The sequence below is a fragment of the Ambystoma mexicanum genome, chromosome 11 (genome assembly GCF_040938575.1).
Source record: "Ambystoma mexicanum isolate Mex_15411 chromosome 11, UKY_AmexF1_1, whole genome shotgun sequence".
NCBI classification, from domain to species: domain Eukaryota; kingdom Metazoa; phylum Chordata; class Amphibia; order Caudata; family Ambystomatidae; genus Ambystoma; species Ambystoma mexicanum.
In genome coordinates this window covers 1,029,278,603-1,029,296,573 of record NC_090934.1, presented here as the reverse complement: position 1 = coordinate 1,029,296,573, position 17,971 = coordinate 1,029,278,603, and the positions used below count along the sequence as shown (strand labels likewise).

General features: G+C 45.6%; 1 protein-coding gene across 10 annotated transcripts in view; it reads right to left on the bottom strand.

Moving 5' to 3' along the window:
- The window catches only part of AKAP13 (A-kinase anchoring protein 13), a 1,883,770-nt gene that overhangs the window by 1,254,985 nt on the left and 610,814 nt on the right, over positions 1-17,971 (bottom strand). For 9 of the 10 annotated variants that reach the window (XM_069624282.1, XM_069624281.1, XM_069624277.1 and 6 more), the window contains one exon: positions 1,351-1,549. In XM_069624282.1, coding sequence (XP_069480383.1) covers positions 1,351-1,549 — 199 coding nt within the window. The remainder of the gene's footprint in view (positions 1-1,350; positions 1,550-17,971) is intronic. The other variant, XM_069624274.1, reaches the window with a different exon arrangement.

Here is a 17,971-nt window from a genome sequence, read left to right as displayed (position 1 = left end):
AGCCAAACTAGATGCATAGATAATACTTCTGTATTGCAGGCACATTTGTAGTATGGGCTGTTTTATTGCATTATAATCAGTAGTTCTTCAGGGGCAGAAGTAACACCAATATGGTGTATAGATACCAACCCTGCACACTTAAATTCATGCGCAACAGAAAACACAACGTAAATTCAAATAATCCGATTGTGTGCCTGTCCAATTTTAAACAGAAAACTATAATGGAGTTCTGAATCAAAGATGACAAAGCCAACACCGGCTGCAAACAATACATTCGCAGGGCTCCACGGCACTTCAATGTCACTATGAACAAATGTAAACAAGCGGCTTAAATTGGAGACTGGCTTTTTGAGGGATGGGCACTACATTCCAGAGTGATGTTGATGGCCTCACCTGTGTAAGTATTTTCAACCAAACCCACGTGTAGTCTGGCGCATAAACCATTAGAGCTGTACCATTTTCTGCTCAGATTAAATAAGATCCCCACCACGCTATAAGGTTCAGCCCAAAATATGATTAAAAATGTAATTCACGCGCTCAACACAAGTAGTCTAAATAGACAATATTGCTGTCCTGATATATGCACAAACACACCCAGAATTCAAACTGAAAGGGAAGTTATTTTATCTATTTAGACAGTCTTGCCAATGTCGGACCTGCAACATTGAAGAGACCAAACAGAGACAAACTAAACTATGACCCCACAACAAAAAGGTAGAACTGCTACCAATAACTGAAGCAGTGCAGGTAAAAACTACATCACAGGGAACTTCATAAACGTTAAGGTTCGGAAGCACTGCTATAAAATACTGTTTCCTTGGGCCTTTACACGCCTTACAGTCCAGCACTAAAAACAAGCGCAATCTTAGTCTGCCAAATAAAATCCCCCTTGCCTATTAATGCAGCGACTTTAGCATGGTCCTATCTATAGAGTTCAAAATCTTCGTTTATAAGAATTGGCCATGAGCTGTTGTGTTGGCTTAAGGGCGAGCAACGCGGTGTTGACATATGTAAACATTGGGCAGCGCGCAGCGGCTATAAGCAGAGTGGCGTCAGCCCACGTCCCCATGGGAATTAAGGTATACTGGAGAGCCCTACGCCGGCGGGGGGGGGGGGGGGCTTCATGGCTCTCCGGGGGACAGTGTACTTTCATTACAAGCAAGCTCCGCAGAGCACCAGACGTTCTGTCCACTAGCTTTGCGCGCCATGTCCCATCAAGTCAAAACTAAAAGGCTGCTTTTTCTAGTGAACAGCCGCAGGAGGGCACGGCGAATAAGATGGCAGACACTGTGTAAACGCACAGGCCCCCTTTGTTCCCCTCCCACCAGAAACTTTGCCGGCTCTGCTTACCGTGCGCTGGGAGTGGCTGAGAATGTGCTTCCTGAGTTCCCCTATTCGTCCCTCCAAGCCGCCCCGGGGCCCTCCTTGAAGCCGCTCCGTCAGCGTGTAGAGTTGCAGTCCTCGGTGGTGCTTCACGCAGACCTCATCCCCCGAGTGGATCACACGGGACACGCTGCTCCAGGAGTCCGGCTCGCTGGCTGGCTCGCTGCTGAAACACAAGGCAGCACGTTGTTAATATGTAAACCCCGGCTAGATGAGGCAGTCTGGCAACATATGCTCGGCTTCCAGCCTGATTAATGGTACGGCAGCAAGTAACAGGCAGCCTACTCCTTCAACCCGGGATTAGCCAGACATAAAAAGGTAATCTTGGGGAAATAATATTTAGTGCCAAAAATAACCACAGACAAATGCAGATCTCTCTCAACAGGTTCTCCTGGATTCGTGCATTCACCTCTGCGAAGAGGCTGTGCATGTAACCACGTGGGCTAGTGAGTAATAAGGAAGTGAAGTAAGCCTTCACGTTCAAATGCGTCCCAGAAAAGAATACAATTGTTTGTGTCAGAAGGGAGCACGATTCAAAATAGCATGGGAGGTGACTGCCCCCTGTCACTGGTATTGCAAAAATGCACTCAACGGACCCACATCAACCAAACCACTTACTTTCTAACATGAAGTACACCTTTGAAACTGTTTTCAGTTGATGAGCTCAAATCCCATTGAAGTCTTGGATGAGGCGTAATGTATTATTTAGTTTGCTCCATTTCCAGAGCTAAATCTCTAAGGAAAGTCTGTAATAACATTATGCCGATACCTTGGTCATTGGGGTGGACAAAATACAAACACTTTGCTCAGTAGGACACACTAGGGGCATCCCATCTCCAACGCTTATCTGGCCATGGTCTCTAAATGCAATATCTTCCATGTTTTTCGCATCTGTTGCAAGGGATGTCATTTCACCAAAAATGCCAAAGGTAGCGGAAGTGACATCACACGACCCTTGACCTCTCCAATGACATCACAGGAAGTGATGTCATTTGACACCCCCCCCCTCTCCCAGTGATGGTAGCACACAGCCTTTCGCCATTTGACATCACAGGAAGTGGCATCTGCTTTCGTACACAACTCAAATGACACTGTGCGACCTCCACAGCACTCAAGTTTCTCCCAAGCATATAATAATAGTAGTGTGCAAGTCCATCTGGGGATGCTCTACATGAACTTTTCACCAACGCACGTGCAATTCTGCATGGTATTAGCACAAGAACAAAAATAGAAAATTAAATACCTTAAATATATATTTTCACTATACCCCGGCCTGGTTCCTGGCTCATTGTTGGCACAAGGGGGAGGGATCGACCTGGCTCTATATGAGTCCTAAATAGTGATTCTTGAATCCAAATGAATTATATATTGTGGGATCTCTTAATTTAGGGGTTGGGGGAAGACTCCCTATGTTGAGTGTGGCCTCCCAATATATTGTTACACCTACATGCTCTCGAACAGGCTCTACCCATCCATACACCTGCTGTCTCCCATTACCTCAACTTTCCTCTTATATGTTTCCTCCATCTTGCCATAATAATAAAGTGGCGACTAGGCAGAGGCCAGGGGAGTTCAAGAATCACCACAATGAGTTCTTTTACTAACTGGTGATGGGTTGGTGGTGTGTGGTAGCAGCCACATCATACCCCAACCCAACCCTTCCACACTTGGCCCACCTATCAGACTAGTACATGTTTACATACTTTCTTTCTGGAATCGCTGCAGAACGTTATGTTTCAGGACCAAATAATTGCATTGACAAGCCTTCCAACACTTAAGCACCTGAATTCCTCCGCCAATAAAATGTTGTTGCTAATAAGGGTTTATCCATTACTAGGAACACAGTGTACCAATCAATCAGAGTACTATTCACAGACTAAATATGGTTACATGTGATTATAACGAATTGAAAAATAACAAATGCAACTTTATCGAAAAAATATAAAATATTGAATTCTTTTTTTTTTTTAAATTGGGGAGGGGTCCACCCCCAACCGCCCATTTACCCATGCTTCTAACCCCACCCGAACCACCCCTACACCTTTTAACCACTTACCCCAACCCCTATTTATTTAGCACTCAGTAGTTTTTCTGTACATTTGTATTTGTTATTTTCTATTCGATGTAATCACTGCATTCCACTAAATATCACAAAAACCCAAGTACTATATGTAATCACAGAATGTGCGCACATAAAATCTATCCCATTACCTAAAACAATTATTTTTCAACCGAAATGTTCATTTGGGAGTTCCCCCTAAGTCAGTATGAGTAATGCAATGTGGACGTCTTGCTCTGAGTGCCTAGAGACAGCACTACACATACCGCAGTTACTATGCCCAACACGGCAGCAATGCATGTTTGGAGTTGCTGGTGGTACTCTTGGTCAGAGGAGGATTGCCAGGCCATTTGGTGTTGGACTTGCATTGTGGGTGGGACCAAACAGATATGCAAAAGGATATTTCTCCTCTGAAAAGTTGAGCTTCAATGTGCTCCTTGACACTCTTGAGTGGCAGTCTCATAATCCCATATTGCAGGTTATTTGGCCATGTTGCATCTCAGTGCAGGGGCTACTACATTTTGCACAATTTTCTACAGCACAAATGTCTTCCAGGTACTACATAGAATTCTTAAAGGACTATTGACCACTATCTCTTTTCCAACCCCAGCAACTACCAAACGACTGAAAATATAGCCAAGCTTTTTGTAGGAAAATCTACCGATTTACAAACAGGGCTTTGCTCGGAAGTACCTGAGGAGGAGGCCATCAAAACCAAGGATTCAATCCCCCTCCCCCATTTTTAATCTCTCATGGAAGCCCACCTTTTGAAAATAATGTCCTCCCGCTACCCCCAAAGGAGAATCCCTGCTGAGAGCCAGGTTCCGCCCACCTTCTTGATGAAGCCTATTCCTTGAATTGCTTCTGCTCACCACGAATGCATCATTTAGAATTGGCCTTGCAACAGACACCCCTCAAAAGCATGGTAGTAAACCCTTCGCTTAAAAGGAAAAAAACATAAATCCTTGGGACTTGGTTAATTTTCACCTCATTTCACAATCCCAGTTAGAGACCAAAGTGATGTCTCAACTTCAATTTTATATTGAGGAATCCCATTTGATTTTCAGGTGTGGATGGGGCACAGAGTCTGTGGTTGAACCTATACATAGGAGCTCAAATATGTTGATGAAGGTGGTATACAGCCCTTATCCTTTTGGATGTGTGGCCTTCAACTCTGATGGGGCATCTGTACCAATTGGGGATCAGGCCAAGGTTTGGCAGAAATCCATCTTAAATAGGTCAACTCAAGCTATTCAGAGCACCCATTGAAACCTCATCCCCTGCAATGACTTGGGGTACCAAAGGACCCCTGCCCCCAATTGAGCCCACCATGACTCATCAATATAAGGCCTCTTGTGTGTCATATTCATGCCCAGGGTCTTACATTTTTATTGTATGGTCACCCCTGACCATAATTCATTTAGCAACAATCCGGGTGTAGCATTAGAGAGGTTGTAAGAGTGCATGGTTGATCTAGGGCACTGAATGAATGGGGATTAAGGCTCTGCTGGCCAGCTCCATTGAATACTACTAATCCAGGAATTGCTCCAGATGCCTCCGACATCTGGCCAACTACGTTGGACACTTGTCTCACCCCAGGAGCAAAAGAACACAATCTGAGTCCTATTGATTCAGATTATTTTTAAAAACATTTTAAAATAACAAGCCGAGTGCTGTGTCCTGGTCTTGCTTTTTACTATTTCAAATTTTGATGCTGCTTCGTAGATTTCTTCTCATTTCAGCACAGGGTCCAATTGATGAAGGCCTTTATATTAAGTCTCAAAACAGCAGTGCTGAAAGATGCTTCCCAGTTCTTCAACCATACATCTTGAACATCCTAACCCTGGGGCCTGGAACCACCCAGGGTTAAGTGTCCAGAAAAATCTTGATTTGGATTTAGAAGAAAACCACTCAGGTTGTTCAACCCTGTTCACAATCACCCTGGGCTTCGTGTTCAGAAACCGCCTAAAAATGCACTTTTAATAAAGTGCTTCCTTCATCCCACCTAGCACTCGCGTCTCACGAGCTGCCCTCATTTGAACCACGTGTCACACCCAATGTCGATTCCCACTGGTGGATTGCTGCTTCATCAGCCGTTACTCTGAAATGTTTCTTCCTGCCTAGCATTCCTCTACCTGTACTTCTGTTATTTCTGGATAACTGTAGACAGTGCTCGGTCAGCCTTCGTTCAGATCGTCAGGAAATTTGTAATGCTCTATTACTTCTCTGCAGCAGATCGGTAGCATTCCACTCAATCGCTGGTTGATTAGAGCCAAGCGCAAAATTAGCATGAAATTAACACTCTACAAACATGCACACATCTAGACCCTCTTCCTCTAGAGTAGACTCACGTAACTATTTTAAAATATGAGCCTATTTGAAGGAGGAAGTTCTGGCTGATTAGAACCCACATTAGCAAAAAGGTTTCTTCAAAAAGCCCTGTCCAAACCGCGCGTCTGATTTATTTTTTGATTTTTTAAAACATCTTTATTGATTTAAAGCTTGTAAAAAACAATACAGAGGTCAGAAAGTACAAACCTCGCCAGTCCACATTCAGTATGGGAGGGGGGTGGACCGGTATCTTAACTCTTGCTTAAAATGGCATTAGCAAGCGGCGCCCAGAGTACAGACAGGATCACAGTCCAAAGCAATAACAGGCTCCACAGGGGACAGAACGTGAATAAGATTTCAACAGATACTAGAAAAGCCAAACACCCAATGCGTGGAGGTTGCTTACAGCCCAAAAATATAGCGTCATGACCAAACACATTGTACAGGCGGAGATCAAAAAGAAATAGTAACAGAACAAAGAACAATCCGCTAGGCCTGAATCCATCACCTAGTACCCTCATCTCGTGGAGCCGGAGCGGGTATGGTGTTTAAAAGTTTCTCGCCCCCCTCTGTGTCAGCGCCACCCTGAGCTTGGTCGGGTGGAATAGGCCCGCTTTGACCCCACGCTCAAGGAAAGCTTTCTTCGAAACATTTAGAGCCTTTCTTTTCCTGTCAGTGGCAGAGAGAGGTCGGAAAAAGATGGATTCTGTGGCCCTGATATTCCACTACTTTCTTGGCCGCCGCCGCTTTCAGGATCCAGTCTCTGTCACGGGGGTCACTCAGTCGCACTAGCAGCATAGGGCCCACTTGCGACCACAACTTCAATTTAGGTCCTGATGTTTTGAGTCTGTAGCATCTGTCCACATAAATAGGGTTGTCTTCCACGTCGAGGCCTAATCGTTCAGGGAGCCAGATCAACACAAAGCCCATGGAGTCCTCCCCTTTCGCCCCTTCAAACTAATGTGTTCGATCCTTAAGTAAAAGGATGCACAGCCTGATTATTCAATGCCCTTATTTGCACACTGAAAAACGGAACTTTGATGGCAGGAAGGTTATGAACTAATGATAACCACCGGCACTTGCTCTGGACAACACAACAAATAATTTCCCACCCTGCCATGCCAATTACAAAATGGGAAGTACACATAAAAATCAGAATTGGCCCAGCCCTAATAGGGTTATAGTCCAGCCCAAACTGCTAGGTTACATTCTCTAGGACAGAAACAACCCCAGACATGTTTCACCCTCACTGGGCATCATTGTGTAGCTTCGATCTCTAGGTACATCAGGCACAGAACCCACGTCACAGCACAGCATACTGGCTCCACTGAGGATGACAAAACTGAAGGCTGATGGCTGGAAGGATTTGAAGGATATGAATGAATTAATCTTACCACTAGCAACTGTTCTGCATTACAGAAGGGGGAAGACTACATGCAAATCGGCCCCATTCCACCCCAAAAGGGGAGGTCCAGCCTGAACTACTAGGTCACATTCCTTCCTCATGAAGCCGCGAGACACTCGAGATATGTTTCACCCTTATTGGGCATTATCCGTGAGGTCTAGCTTAGGTCTTTATGCACAGCAGGCTCAGGACCCACCTCTGGGCTTACACGTTCCCTTGGGGTAACAAATGCAAAATAGTCTTGATGGCTGGAAAATTATAAATCAATGTAACCTCTGGCAACTGCCCGAGGCATCCCTCGAGACCATCCATCATTTTTCAGCCTGCCATGCCATTACAGGTAGCCAGCCACCAGGCAATCTGATCACACCAAACTGGTTATGAAAACATCCCAATAACTTGCTCAAGAGTAACAGAATATAAGTCAAGCATGCACACACAAAGGCGAACCAACCCACATTGTGATAAGGTAGTACGTTTAGGATGCTCACAGGCTCAGTTGTGACAATTTTCCCTACCAAAAAAAAAAGAATTACAAATTGTAAATTAAAACTCAACGAATTTGATTGAAACAGTGGGTGGTATCTTTATCTAAGAACTCACTGTCTCTTTGTATAGTATACAAGGGTTTCCTTTGCCTCCCACCTCTCCCTCTACCCTTTGCAACAACATGCTCTACCTCTCAAATTTTTTTGCTGCGTTGCAGCGTGTGATCTCCCCCGACCCAGCTTCCTGGTCTCTCCTTCCCCAACCCCCTCCCGCCCACTACGCTCCCGTTGGCAAGCAGGCCTGCTGCGAGTGTCCTCGCTTCCCCAGCCCCTCTGCACCATTCCCATCTCGTTGCCGGGGTTGAGAGGTGCCGTTCCTGGGTACCTTTAACTTTAAAATGCAATTCCTTTGCTGCGGCGTGGCGCAATATCTCCGCCTTTCGCAAACCCGCCTCCTGGTCTCTCCTTCCCCACCCCCTCCCACCCACTGTGCTCTGATTGGCTAACAGGCCCTTACATTCATCCACACTAGGCAGCCCCTGCCATGGCAGCCCGCTTGGCAAAGGACCCCCAAGGCTAAGGACAGCTCCAGGGGAAGCTGCTCCAGATGTCTGCCTGTGTCCGCCAGGGAAGCAAGTAGCCTGCAGCCATCAACCTGCTGTGACCATTCAGGTAGGTGGTCTGGGGGACAGCACTTAATGCAGCCCACTAAACTGACTCACCCTCCATCCCCTCAAATCATCCATGTAATTGTATTGTTTAGTGTTGCCGCTCATCTCCCCAGGAAAGTTTCATTCTTTGCATTGCTGCTGTGTTTAAAACTAGGCCTTTCCCCCTCTTTTTAGGAAAATGTGAATCTGGTTCGGCTATGAGGTAACTGTTGTACTGTTAACTGTGTCTCATTAGGTTCGTCCCACTCCATAGGTCCCCACACCGTTGTGAGTACCTTGTACTGTTTGCTCCTACTGTGCAACACCCCCCTCCACTCTGCGCATCCGTGCTGTGTGGCGCAGGGCTGTGCACCCCTCCGCTCTCTTTCGCGCCCTCCTCCTCCTACTTCCTCTCGCACCCTCTATGGTGATTTGTTTCCACCCCATCTTCCCTAACTGCTACTCTATCTCCTATCCTAGCCCTCTCACTATGTCGGGTAGGAAGAAGTTCAAGAGGGTTTCCAAACCAGGCCTCACTATCGCTGATAACTATGTCAGTGCTTCCTCCAGACAGACTTTCACCGACATCCTCTTGGTTGTTCCCTCTCCAGACCTATGGACCCCTCATATGGTCTCTGTTCTCTCTCCTTTCTCCTCCTCTCTCATTAATGGTGGCACTCGGAGGGATGTCCTATTGGCCTCCTTCCACTCCAAGACCATCATTAATGTCTATCTGAATAGCACCAGATCCAGGGCCATAGTTCCAGGGCCCTCAGCCCAATCACCTCCTTTTCGATAGGTGTCTCTTATCAGCTTTCTTCCTTCTCCTGCTACTCCTATTAACCCATCTGTGGATCCTCCGCCGCCTCTCTGGCTGCTACGTCACCTCCTTCTACCACATCTGCCCATTCTACCACTTCCACAGGGCATACCTCTATAGCCTGTATCCCACCACAGAGATCTTTCATATGTGGCAACCTGCTCCACGTCGCTAGTCTGAACTCTTGCTCTGTTGTGAAACACTCCTCCGACATCTGCCACCTCCGCAAAGAATTGGACATGGAGGTCTTCACGCTCACCAAGACATGGTGTGTTTTTTCTTCTCTCCCTCACACACACACAGACACACATTGGATTGTCTCATCTCCTCAGAAATTCCCCTCTCTAACACTCTCACCACTCCTCTATCTTGGACCAACCACTTTCCGCTTTCTCCCACCTATGAAGCTTGTGTCAGTGGATGCCTTTGCCTCTACTTTCTCTGCTCCTCAGACTCTTGCGGCTGACTCACACTCTGACACAGCCCTCTCTAACCTTCATCTTTCTCATCCCTGCCCCGAGAAGCCGTCTGAAGCCTACCTCCAAGTTCAACTCTTGGTACGACTCAGACCTCGCTGCCCTGAAACACAAGTGCAGGGTGACTGAGGGGAACTGGAGAGCTTTGGGCACATCCTCTGACAAACTGGTCTGCCCCCTGCACCAAAGGCAATACATACTCTCTGTCTGTCCAAGAAGACCGTGCACATTAAAGCCTGCATCTCTGTGGCCTGTCACAACACAGCCGAACACTGCAAAGTCTGCAAGGAGCTGGCAAATTCTTCTGCAGTCTCGACCTATCCTGTTCCCTCCCAGGTCCTCTCAACAGCTCTGGCTTCTCACTTCACCACTAAACTCAGTACATCCTGTCCTCGCTCGCCTCCTACACCTCCCCTCTCCCTACCTCTTTCGGCACCCCTCTGGCCACCTCACCCTCTCATTCTCATTCCCTTTTCTCCTCTTTCTCTCCGATAACACCTGACAATGTTTCTAGACAAGTCCGATCTATTAAAGTGTTGCCAAACAGGTGCGCCCCTGTTTCTCCAGAATCAAGGACCACATCGACACCCTTCCTCCAGCCTTGACAGATTTCTGCAATCACTCATTCTCAACTGGGTCTTACCCTTTTCTCCACAAGCACTCCCTTGTGCACCCCCTCCTCAATCCTTCTGCTGATCCTACATGCCCGGCAAACTATCGCTCTATCTCCATCACTCCTTTCCTGGGCAAACGCCTAGAAAATCCTGCCATCTCCCAGCTTACTCCACACTGAATCTGTTGGTTGTTTCCATGACCACCAGTCTGGCTTCATAGCAGCCAGAGGCACAAACTGCTCGCCTGAACACCCGTGAAGATCTGCTCTCTAATCTTGACTCCAGCCTTCGTTCTGTCCTCATCCTCCGTGACCTTCCCTATGCTTTCGACACGGTCAATCAAGCCATCCTGATCAATAGACTGTGTGTGAATCTGGGCATTACGGATCAGGCCCTGAAGTGGTTGACCTCCTTCCTACTGGACCGACCCTCCCAGGTCCAACTTGTGTCCTTTCTCTCCATCTATCGCCACATGCAGTGTTCCTCAGGGCTCTAGCCTCTCCCTCTGGCTCTTCAATGTGTACTTCGCCCCTTTGGCACACCTGATCTCTACCTTCTCCTCTAACTTTCAGTGTTATGAGGATGACATTTTGCTCTCCTTCCTCTCCTAAAATGCTTTTAGGGGGCTGTAACCCCTGCAGTCCCCTACCTACAGCACTTACCCAGAGCAATGCTGTCCTGATTGCACTCCCACTTCTCTCTCCCCGGCACTGGACACACACTTACTCAGAGCTATGTTGCCCAATTCCACTCCCCCCTACCTTCCCCCCCGCACTTGCACGATCTGAATGACAAGGCCTAGTAAGATTGTTTGTCTTGTCTTCCTCCTCCTGTCCTCCCTCCCTTACCTTGTTGCGCCTAGAAACACTCGAGTACATGTGCGTTATAAATGACTTAAATCATATTATCAAATCCGTGATTCCCGGTCAGCCTCTTGTAGACTTATGTTCTGTATGTCCTCCTTCAGGGCTTTGATTAAGACTACAGATGAATAGATGAATAAGTGGCTTGCTATTCCAGTGCTGTTATCGGATAGTCTGTCTGTAAGGCTTAGGCTAGACTAGTTTTCGATAGCTACTAGGTATATACTTCTTGCATTGATGTTTGGATTTAAAATTAGAATTAGTGTTCAAATGTACCTCTCCCTGGATACATTCAATGAACATTAAGTTTAGAATTAAATTTGGTGCCCAAATACTTCAGTGTGTTTTGCTACACTGGATAAACTATTTTCCAAAATGCATTAATTTTAATTCCTTCAATGAATCTTATATTTAGAATAGACAATGTTCCACTTTCTTAACTGTCTTCGAAGGCTTTGTTACCCAACGTACTTTACATAGTCTGTTTGATTTAATGATCATTGAAAGAATACTTATCGGGGTAGAATAAGGATTTAATGAGCAGTAAATAAAAGTAGCTCACGGATATCAGGCATCACCGAGCAACCAGGAGCTAGCACACAGAGTTGCAAATCTAACTTCCGCACTATAACAATTTGTCAATTTTACATGACAAAATATGCTTTAAATGTCTTCTACATGTCTCCTAAATGCTCATGTATACACATTCCCAACACACAAAATTGATGTCAGAAAGATATGCATGAATGGCATCAGCTAGTGGCTCCTGGTAGCTATGTGTATGAAGCTAACCAGGCTCTTCTGGGCTACAAGCAGGAGTTAAATAGCTCCCAAATCCTGGCAATTTCTAACTCTAGTTTCACAGAATGCATGCATTTCCGTGGGCTCAACATTTCTCAGACGTGGCCTGCAATTTGGTCCCTTGCGTTTCAAGTATTCAGATCTCTTTACTTTAAGGCACTGGACTCATGGGCGTAATTTTAGGGGGGACAGGGGTGTTTGTCCCCCCAACTTTCATGGCACACCATTTTGTCCCCATTCATTTGGCTGGGGCACCTTTTCTTCAGATGCCATGCCCCCCCCCCCCCAACATTTTCAGCAAAGTTAGTCCACTGACTGGACTGTGTCGCTTCTCTCGATCTTGGCATTTGTTAGACTTGGCCTGGGATTTGATTCCCGGCATTTCAAAAGTTAAAGTAGATTTAACTTTGAGACACAAACATAAGTTTGCTCACTCTTTGTATTTACTACTCATGCCCTTCTGGTGTGCAAGGCTGGAGTAGTAAAAGCTGAGCAAGACAACCGATGATAGTTGGGCCACCTAGTACAATGTCCTAAATAATCTGAGTTTTGTCCCGCACAGCTTCTTCACTTTTCTTTTCGGTGCAGGATTTCTTCACGCTGCTGTGCCATGTCCTCCATGTCACCCCCTTTATTTTCTTAATTGGGCTTCTCTACGCCAGTGTATGCTTCATTCTTGCTTACAATGTTTTGCAGCAACTTTACAGTTCGCAAAGTTTAATATCCATTGTTCCCTCTCCTCAACCCCTGGAAGACATGATCCATATTTTCCGAATGCCATCGGTTAGTATGTCCTTTGGCTTTGTATGTCCTCTCTCACCAATGGCTCCAGTGAGTGACGGGAATGGTTGTTTAATCAGCATTTAGATTTGCAGTTTTTTTAATGTACGTCTGTCCCTTTATCAGTGTTTAATTACCAGTTCAAGATCTGGGTTTTATGAACCTCCTGTGGTGTTATGTCTTTCTCCCTCGACCCTACCAAATTTCCTATGTATTCACCATCTGGCACACTTCCCTCTCTAGTTCAACCTTTTGAAAGGCCCGTGGATCTGAAGAAGTTGTGACACTCATAATATTGGGGACAGTGCTTCCCAGCAAGTAATAATTCATCATATAGTTTGATTAATATATTGTTCGAGTGTAGACCTCTAGGTTAAAAAAAAAAACACACTGCCATTTCAGGGTCCATCATAAAAGAATGCAATATCGGATTCCACTACAGACCTCTGGATGAACAACTGTCTTCTGTTAAGATACCCCTTCCTTGCAAATTAAAGAGAAAAACTTTTAGCCGATCAACACAACATTCTCCAATTCTCTCAACCCAGCCCCCGTACTGTGCTCTACTCTATACTCCAATTACTACTATCATGTAATAATAAAACTGATTATTTACTGCACTTGCAAAAACATTAAAGCTGTTATTGAACACATTGCTAATTTCTCTAACAATGTGCAGTGCGCACTGATGCCTAGACTGGGGTGGTCCACATAAAAAGCTAAATAGAAAATGATCACCACCGCAACCCCCGCTCCCACAAATGATCCCCTCCAAAAATATCGCCTATGGCGAGACAAACGACCATATGTAAGGCAATATTTTGGGTGGGGATATTTTGTAAGGATACCCTTCTTGCCCTTTGATTGCCTAAACTCAGCAGGGTCTCTCTTGTGCATTTGCCCATGTCAAGCAATTGGCTTTCTCTGGCTCCTGTAACCCTTTTGGTTTCTCTAGCTTCTTGTCTCACACTCTTAAGTTAAGCCCCTTTTTGCTTTACCATCCGGCCCTCTGTGCTGCTTTACCTTCTCAGGAGCGCTCATTTCCTTTTGCCAGCCGGCTCTGAAGTCGCTACACTTTTCGCATGGAGACTAGGGATTTGATATCCCCATTGCTGTCTGCTCTAGGTATCACCTAAGAAGCCCTAGGTGCATCATGGCTTCTGTGTGGTAGGGGTGGGGAGGTGTTTGAGGTAGGGTAGTAGTGAAAGAGACGAGGGAAAGGGGAGGCACCCAAATAATGTAAAAAATGTCATACAAATTGAAAGTAATTACTTTAAAGTAAATTACCTCGAAGTAATTTGCTTCAGCAAAATAACTTGAAACCCCCCTCCAGGATTTTCTCATGTCAGAGGCTTACCTCTACGTAGGATTCTTCTTGCTCCATCCCAGCTTACTCATCCCTTTATTCTCGTTGCCGTAGTCCCACAGGGCCTGTTTATCTCCATCAGCTGTTGACTTCATGAGGATCCCAACATGGTCTTCAGCCAAATATCTGGGAGTAATGTTAGTATGTTGGGTATGCCAACCCACAATAATAATATCAGACTTTTCTATTCCCATATAGGCAGACACTGTAGTTAGTTCCCGGTAGGAAGGGGAGTCCTTGTCCCCTAGAGGGGAGTCACTACCAGTGAGGTCCCATTGTCCCAGGCCCCTTGGGAGGGTCTTGCTTGGCGGGTTCACCTCCGCAGCTTTAAATGGGGTGGCTCCCCCCTTGTAAGGGATGAATTGCCCAGATTAGTCACACCGCGTATGGCAAAATAGCGCACTTCCCTTATTAAATTATAAAAAATGTACCTATTACCTAATCTGTACCCCTTATGTGGGTTTTAAAAAGTATAAATCCTCTCAGACCAGTCCGGCTGATAATATACTCTAAATTAAGGATCTGTTCTTGTCCTATAGGTGATCTGTATTCTTTTTTCTTTTATGGTATATTTTTCTGCAAAGTGACAACATCTCATGAGAGGAGGGCTTCTTTTAGCAAATGTTTCAATGTGCACTCTTTTACCATCTGGTCAAGTAATAGAGACCATCTTACCTTCAGTCATGTTATTTGCTCTTGCAAACTGTAATGCTGCTGCACAGTCAATTGTGCTACAGAGCGGCACAATGTTACCTAAATCGTTTTGTGCTCGGGAGGTAGGCTTGTCAACCTGCCCAGGCAGTATACTGAGCACCTGCAAGACCCACAAGGTATTGTAGTGGCCGCCACGTTGGTTCCTGTAGGCACACAGTAGGCCACACAGGCAAGACAAAACATTTTGATATTAAAATGCAATAAGGAAAAAACGCTACTTACACGTAACTCGTTCTCCAACAGTGGTATCTTTCATAGATTTACATGCTGTGAATATTTCCCCATCAAAAGGCTGGGACTTCTCAGTGCAGCGATTAATCAATGTCAATAGAAGTAAACCTCACTCACTTAAGTGTTCTATTAAACACATTTTGGGCCATTTTCCCTCTAGCAATAGGCATTGTTCCCTTTAGCTCCACCCCTAGAAGCAATCTTCAAGTTCCTGAAACACAGAAAAGTGCCATATGGAGCCTCATGAGGGATTTGTGAGCGGGCTGCATGTGAATCTATGGAGGGTATCAATGCTGGAGAAAAGCAATTAAAGGTATGTAACTTTTTCCTTCTTCAGCATTGGATCTTTCATAGATTCACATGCTTTTGAATAGGTTACACAGAAGTAAATCATCTGCAACAGACAGGCAGAAGGAGAAACAAACTCACCTCAGGGGAACTGGCTACACAACTGTAGTTCAAATCCCGTGTTCCTCAACAGTATTTTTGATGCAGTAAAATCTCATTGAGTTATGCGGGGAACTCCATGTTGCCAGTTGAAAGCAATATGCTCGCCCTTGAATAGCAAAAGGAAATGTATGTTGATAGTCACATAGAGATGGGAGGATTCCGAGTCCTTTACTCCTGCAAATCCACAACGTTTAATTGCTTTTTGGGCACTCCATTAGGCCCAAAAACCAATTAAAAGTTGTGGATTTGCGGGAGCCCTTAGTGAGATCGATGTAGTACTTGAGAGGCGTCTTTACATCCAACGAATTCAATAACATTTCTGTGGACGTGGTCGGAGCATTGAAGAAAACTTGTAATACCAGAGGTTAGTTTACGTGAAATTAGGTTGATACTTTTACCATGAACCTCTGGTTGGTCCGTAAAACTAATCTGTCCTCCTGAAAGTTTAGATATGATGGTTCTGAAGACAATGGTTGAATTTCCCTCACAATCCTGGCCGAAGAGATTGCATACAGAAATAGCGCCTTCCAGGAAACAAATTTCACTAGAGCATTGTGGATGGTTCAAATGAAGGAACCATTCACTTGGACATTGCAGGCTTTATTTGCCAAGATGGACTAAATCCTGAAAACTGTCTTCCTGAGTGCTTATGAGCCTGCAGGACCACTGTGAGGGTATGTGCTTGGCTTCCAAGTGTAAAATGAAATTGCAGCAAATTCAACAGAGATACAGGAGAACAGATAGACCACCTTTTACTAGGAGCAACAACTAAGTGAATATCTGCTATGGTTGGAACCATAAAGGATCAATGCTGTTGCTGCCACACCAGATACTGAATCAATTCAATTTCTTACTGTAGCACTTGATGGTGGGCCTACCACTCGATAAAACCTCTCTGCAGCCCTGAGAGAAGTTTATTTAGCCACATTTCAAAGATTCAGGAGCCAGGACCTGAGATGGAGGGCACTGGGCCGTGATTATGAACTTTGCACCCTTCCCAGCACAACAGGTCCTAAACAGGTGACAGTACGATTGGTTCTACAGCGGACAGAGCTGTCATGCCCGATAACCAATTCTGCCTCACCCTAGCTGGTGCAATCGGGATCAGTTTGCACGGCTATTTGTCTGTGTCCCCAGCCCTCAGAATGAGTGGAAGTGGCAGGAATGCATAAAGGAATTTGTTGTCCCACAGTATCGGAAATGTGTCTCGCAGACTTACCTGCTGAGCCGGCTGATGGATAAATCATACCTGATGTTTTCTTTGGTCACAAACAAGTCTATTTCCCGCTTTCCCCAGTTTTGGAAAAATTTAGTCCACCTGGTCCTGGATGAACTATTCGTGGCAGGAGCACATCTCCCTCTTTAGGGAGTCAACCACCAAGTTGTGACACCTGGTAGGTGACAAGGAGATAGGAAAAATCCCAATAACCAGTGCCCATTTCCAGTTTACTGCTTAGATGGACAGGACTTGTGTCCTTGTTAACCCTATATCATGATATAAAACATTGCCAGTGTGGTCGGCGAACACTTTCACAGTTCCCCCTCTGAGCTGGGGCAGGAAGGGCTTTAGCAGACAAAACACTGTTCTAAGCTCTGAAACAATGATTTGTAGTTTTTTCGCCTTTGTGGCAGCTTCATGCATGAAGGTGTTCAGTTTCACCACCCCAACTGTGCATGGATGCATCCATTGCCACAGTCAGTACGTGGCGGGGTTCTGTGAAAGGTTCACCCCCTTCTCCGATTTGTATTGCCTGCCACATTGGTGAAATATGCCGGTGAGCTGGATGTTGTGTTCTCAGTGGCTGGAGACCTGGTTCCAGAGTCCAGGAGCTACAGCAGCAAGGGCATGCAGGTCTGCAGTTTTGTACTAGGGGTATGCATGACGACAGAATGCCCAAGAGGGACTGGATTGTCTGGATTGATATTGTCTTAAGGATCAACAACCGGATCTTGGTCCGAATGTTTTGAATTTGGACGTCCGCAAGTTTTGCCTGTGAAGTTGGGGTGCCTAAAGCCACCCCCAGCAAACCATGATAATTGATGGAGTCATGGATGAATTCTTGTAATTTGAGAAGCCCAACAATGTTAAGCACATCTCTGTATTGTTCTTGTCCTGCCAGCCTTGTTCCAGTGTTGGTGCCCGATCCAACCCATCGCCAAGGGAGCGGTAGATGTGAAGGCCTACCCCCCTGAAAATTGCCATGGCTGACAGCAGGCACTTGGCAAAAACCCTTGCGAATGCATTTATGATGAAATGGTACACTTTGAATTAGTAATGTTGCCCAGCCACAATAAAGCAAAGTATTTGCAGTGCCTTGCGTGAATGTAGATGTGGAAATAGGCATCCACCAACTCCATTTACGAGCGGAAATCTCCACTGTGAATTGGACCCAAGATATTTTGAAAAAAAACTATCTGGAACATTCGGAACCTCAGGAACCAGAGGGCAAGGCTGTGTCACCAGGAACCCAGACTTCTTGCAAATCTGGAATTAACAGGAAGAGACTCTCCATATTCTTTGAAAACAAGGAACACGCTCC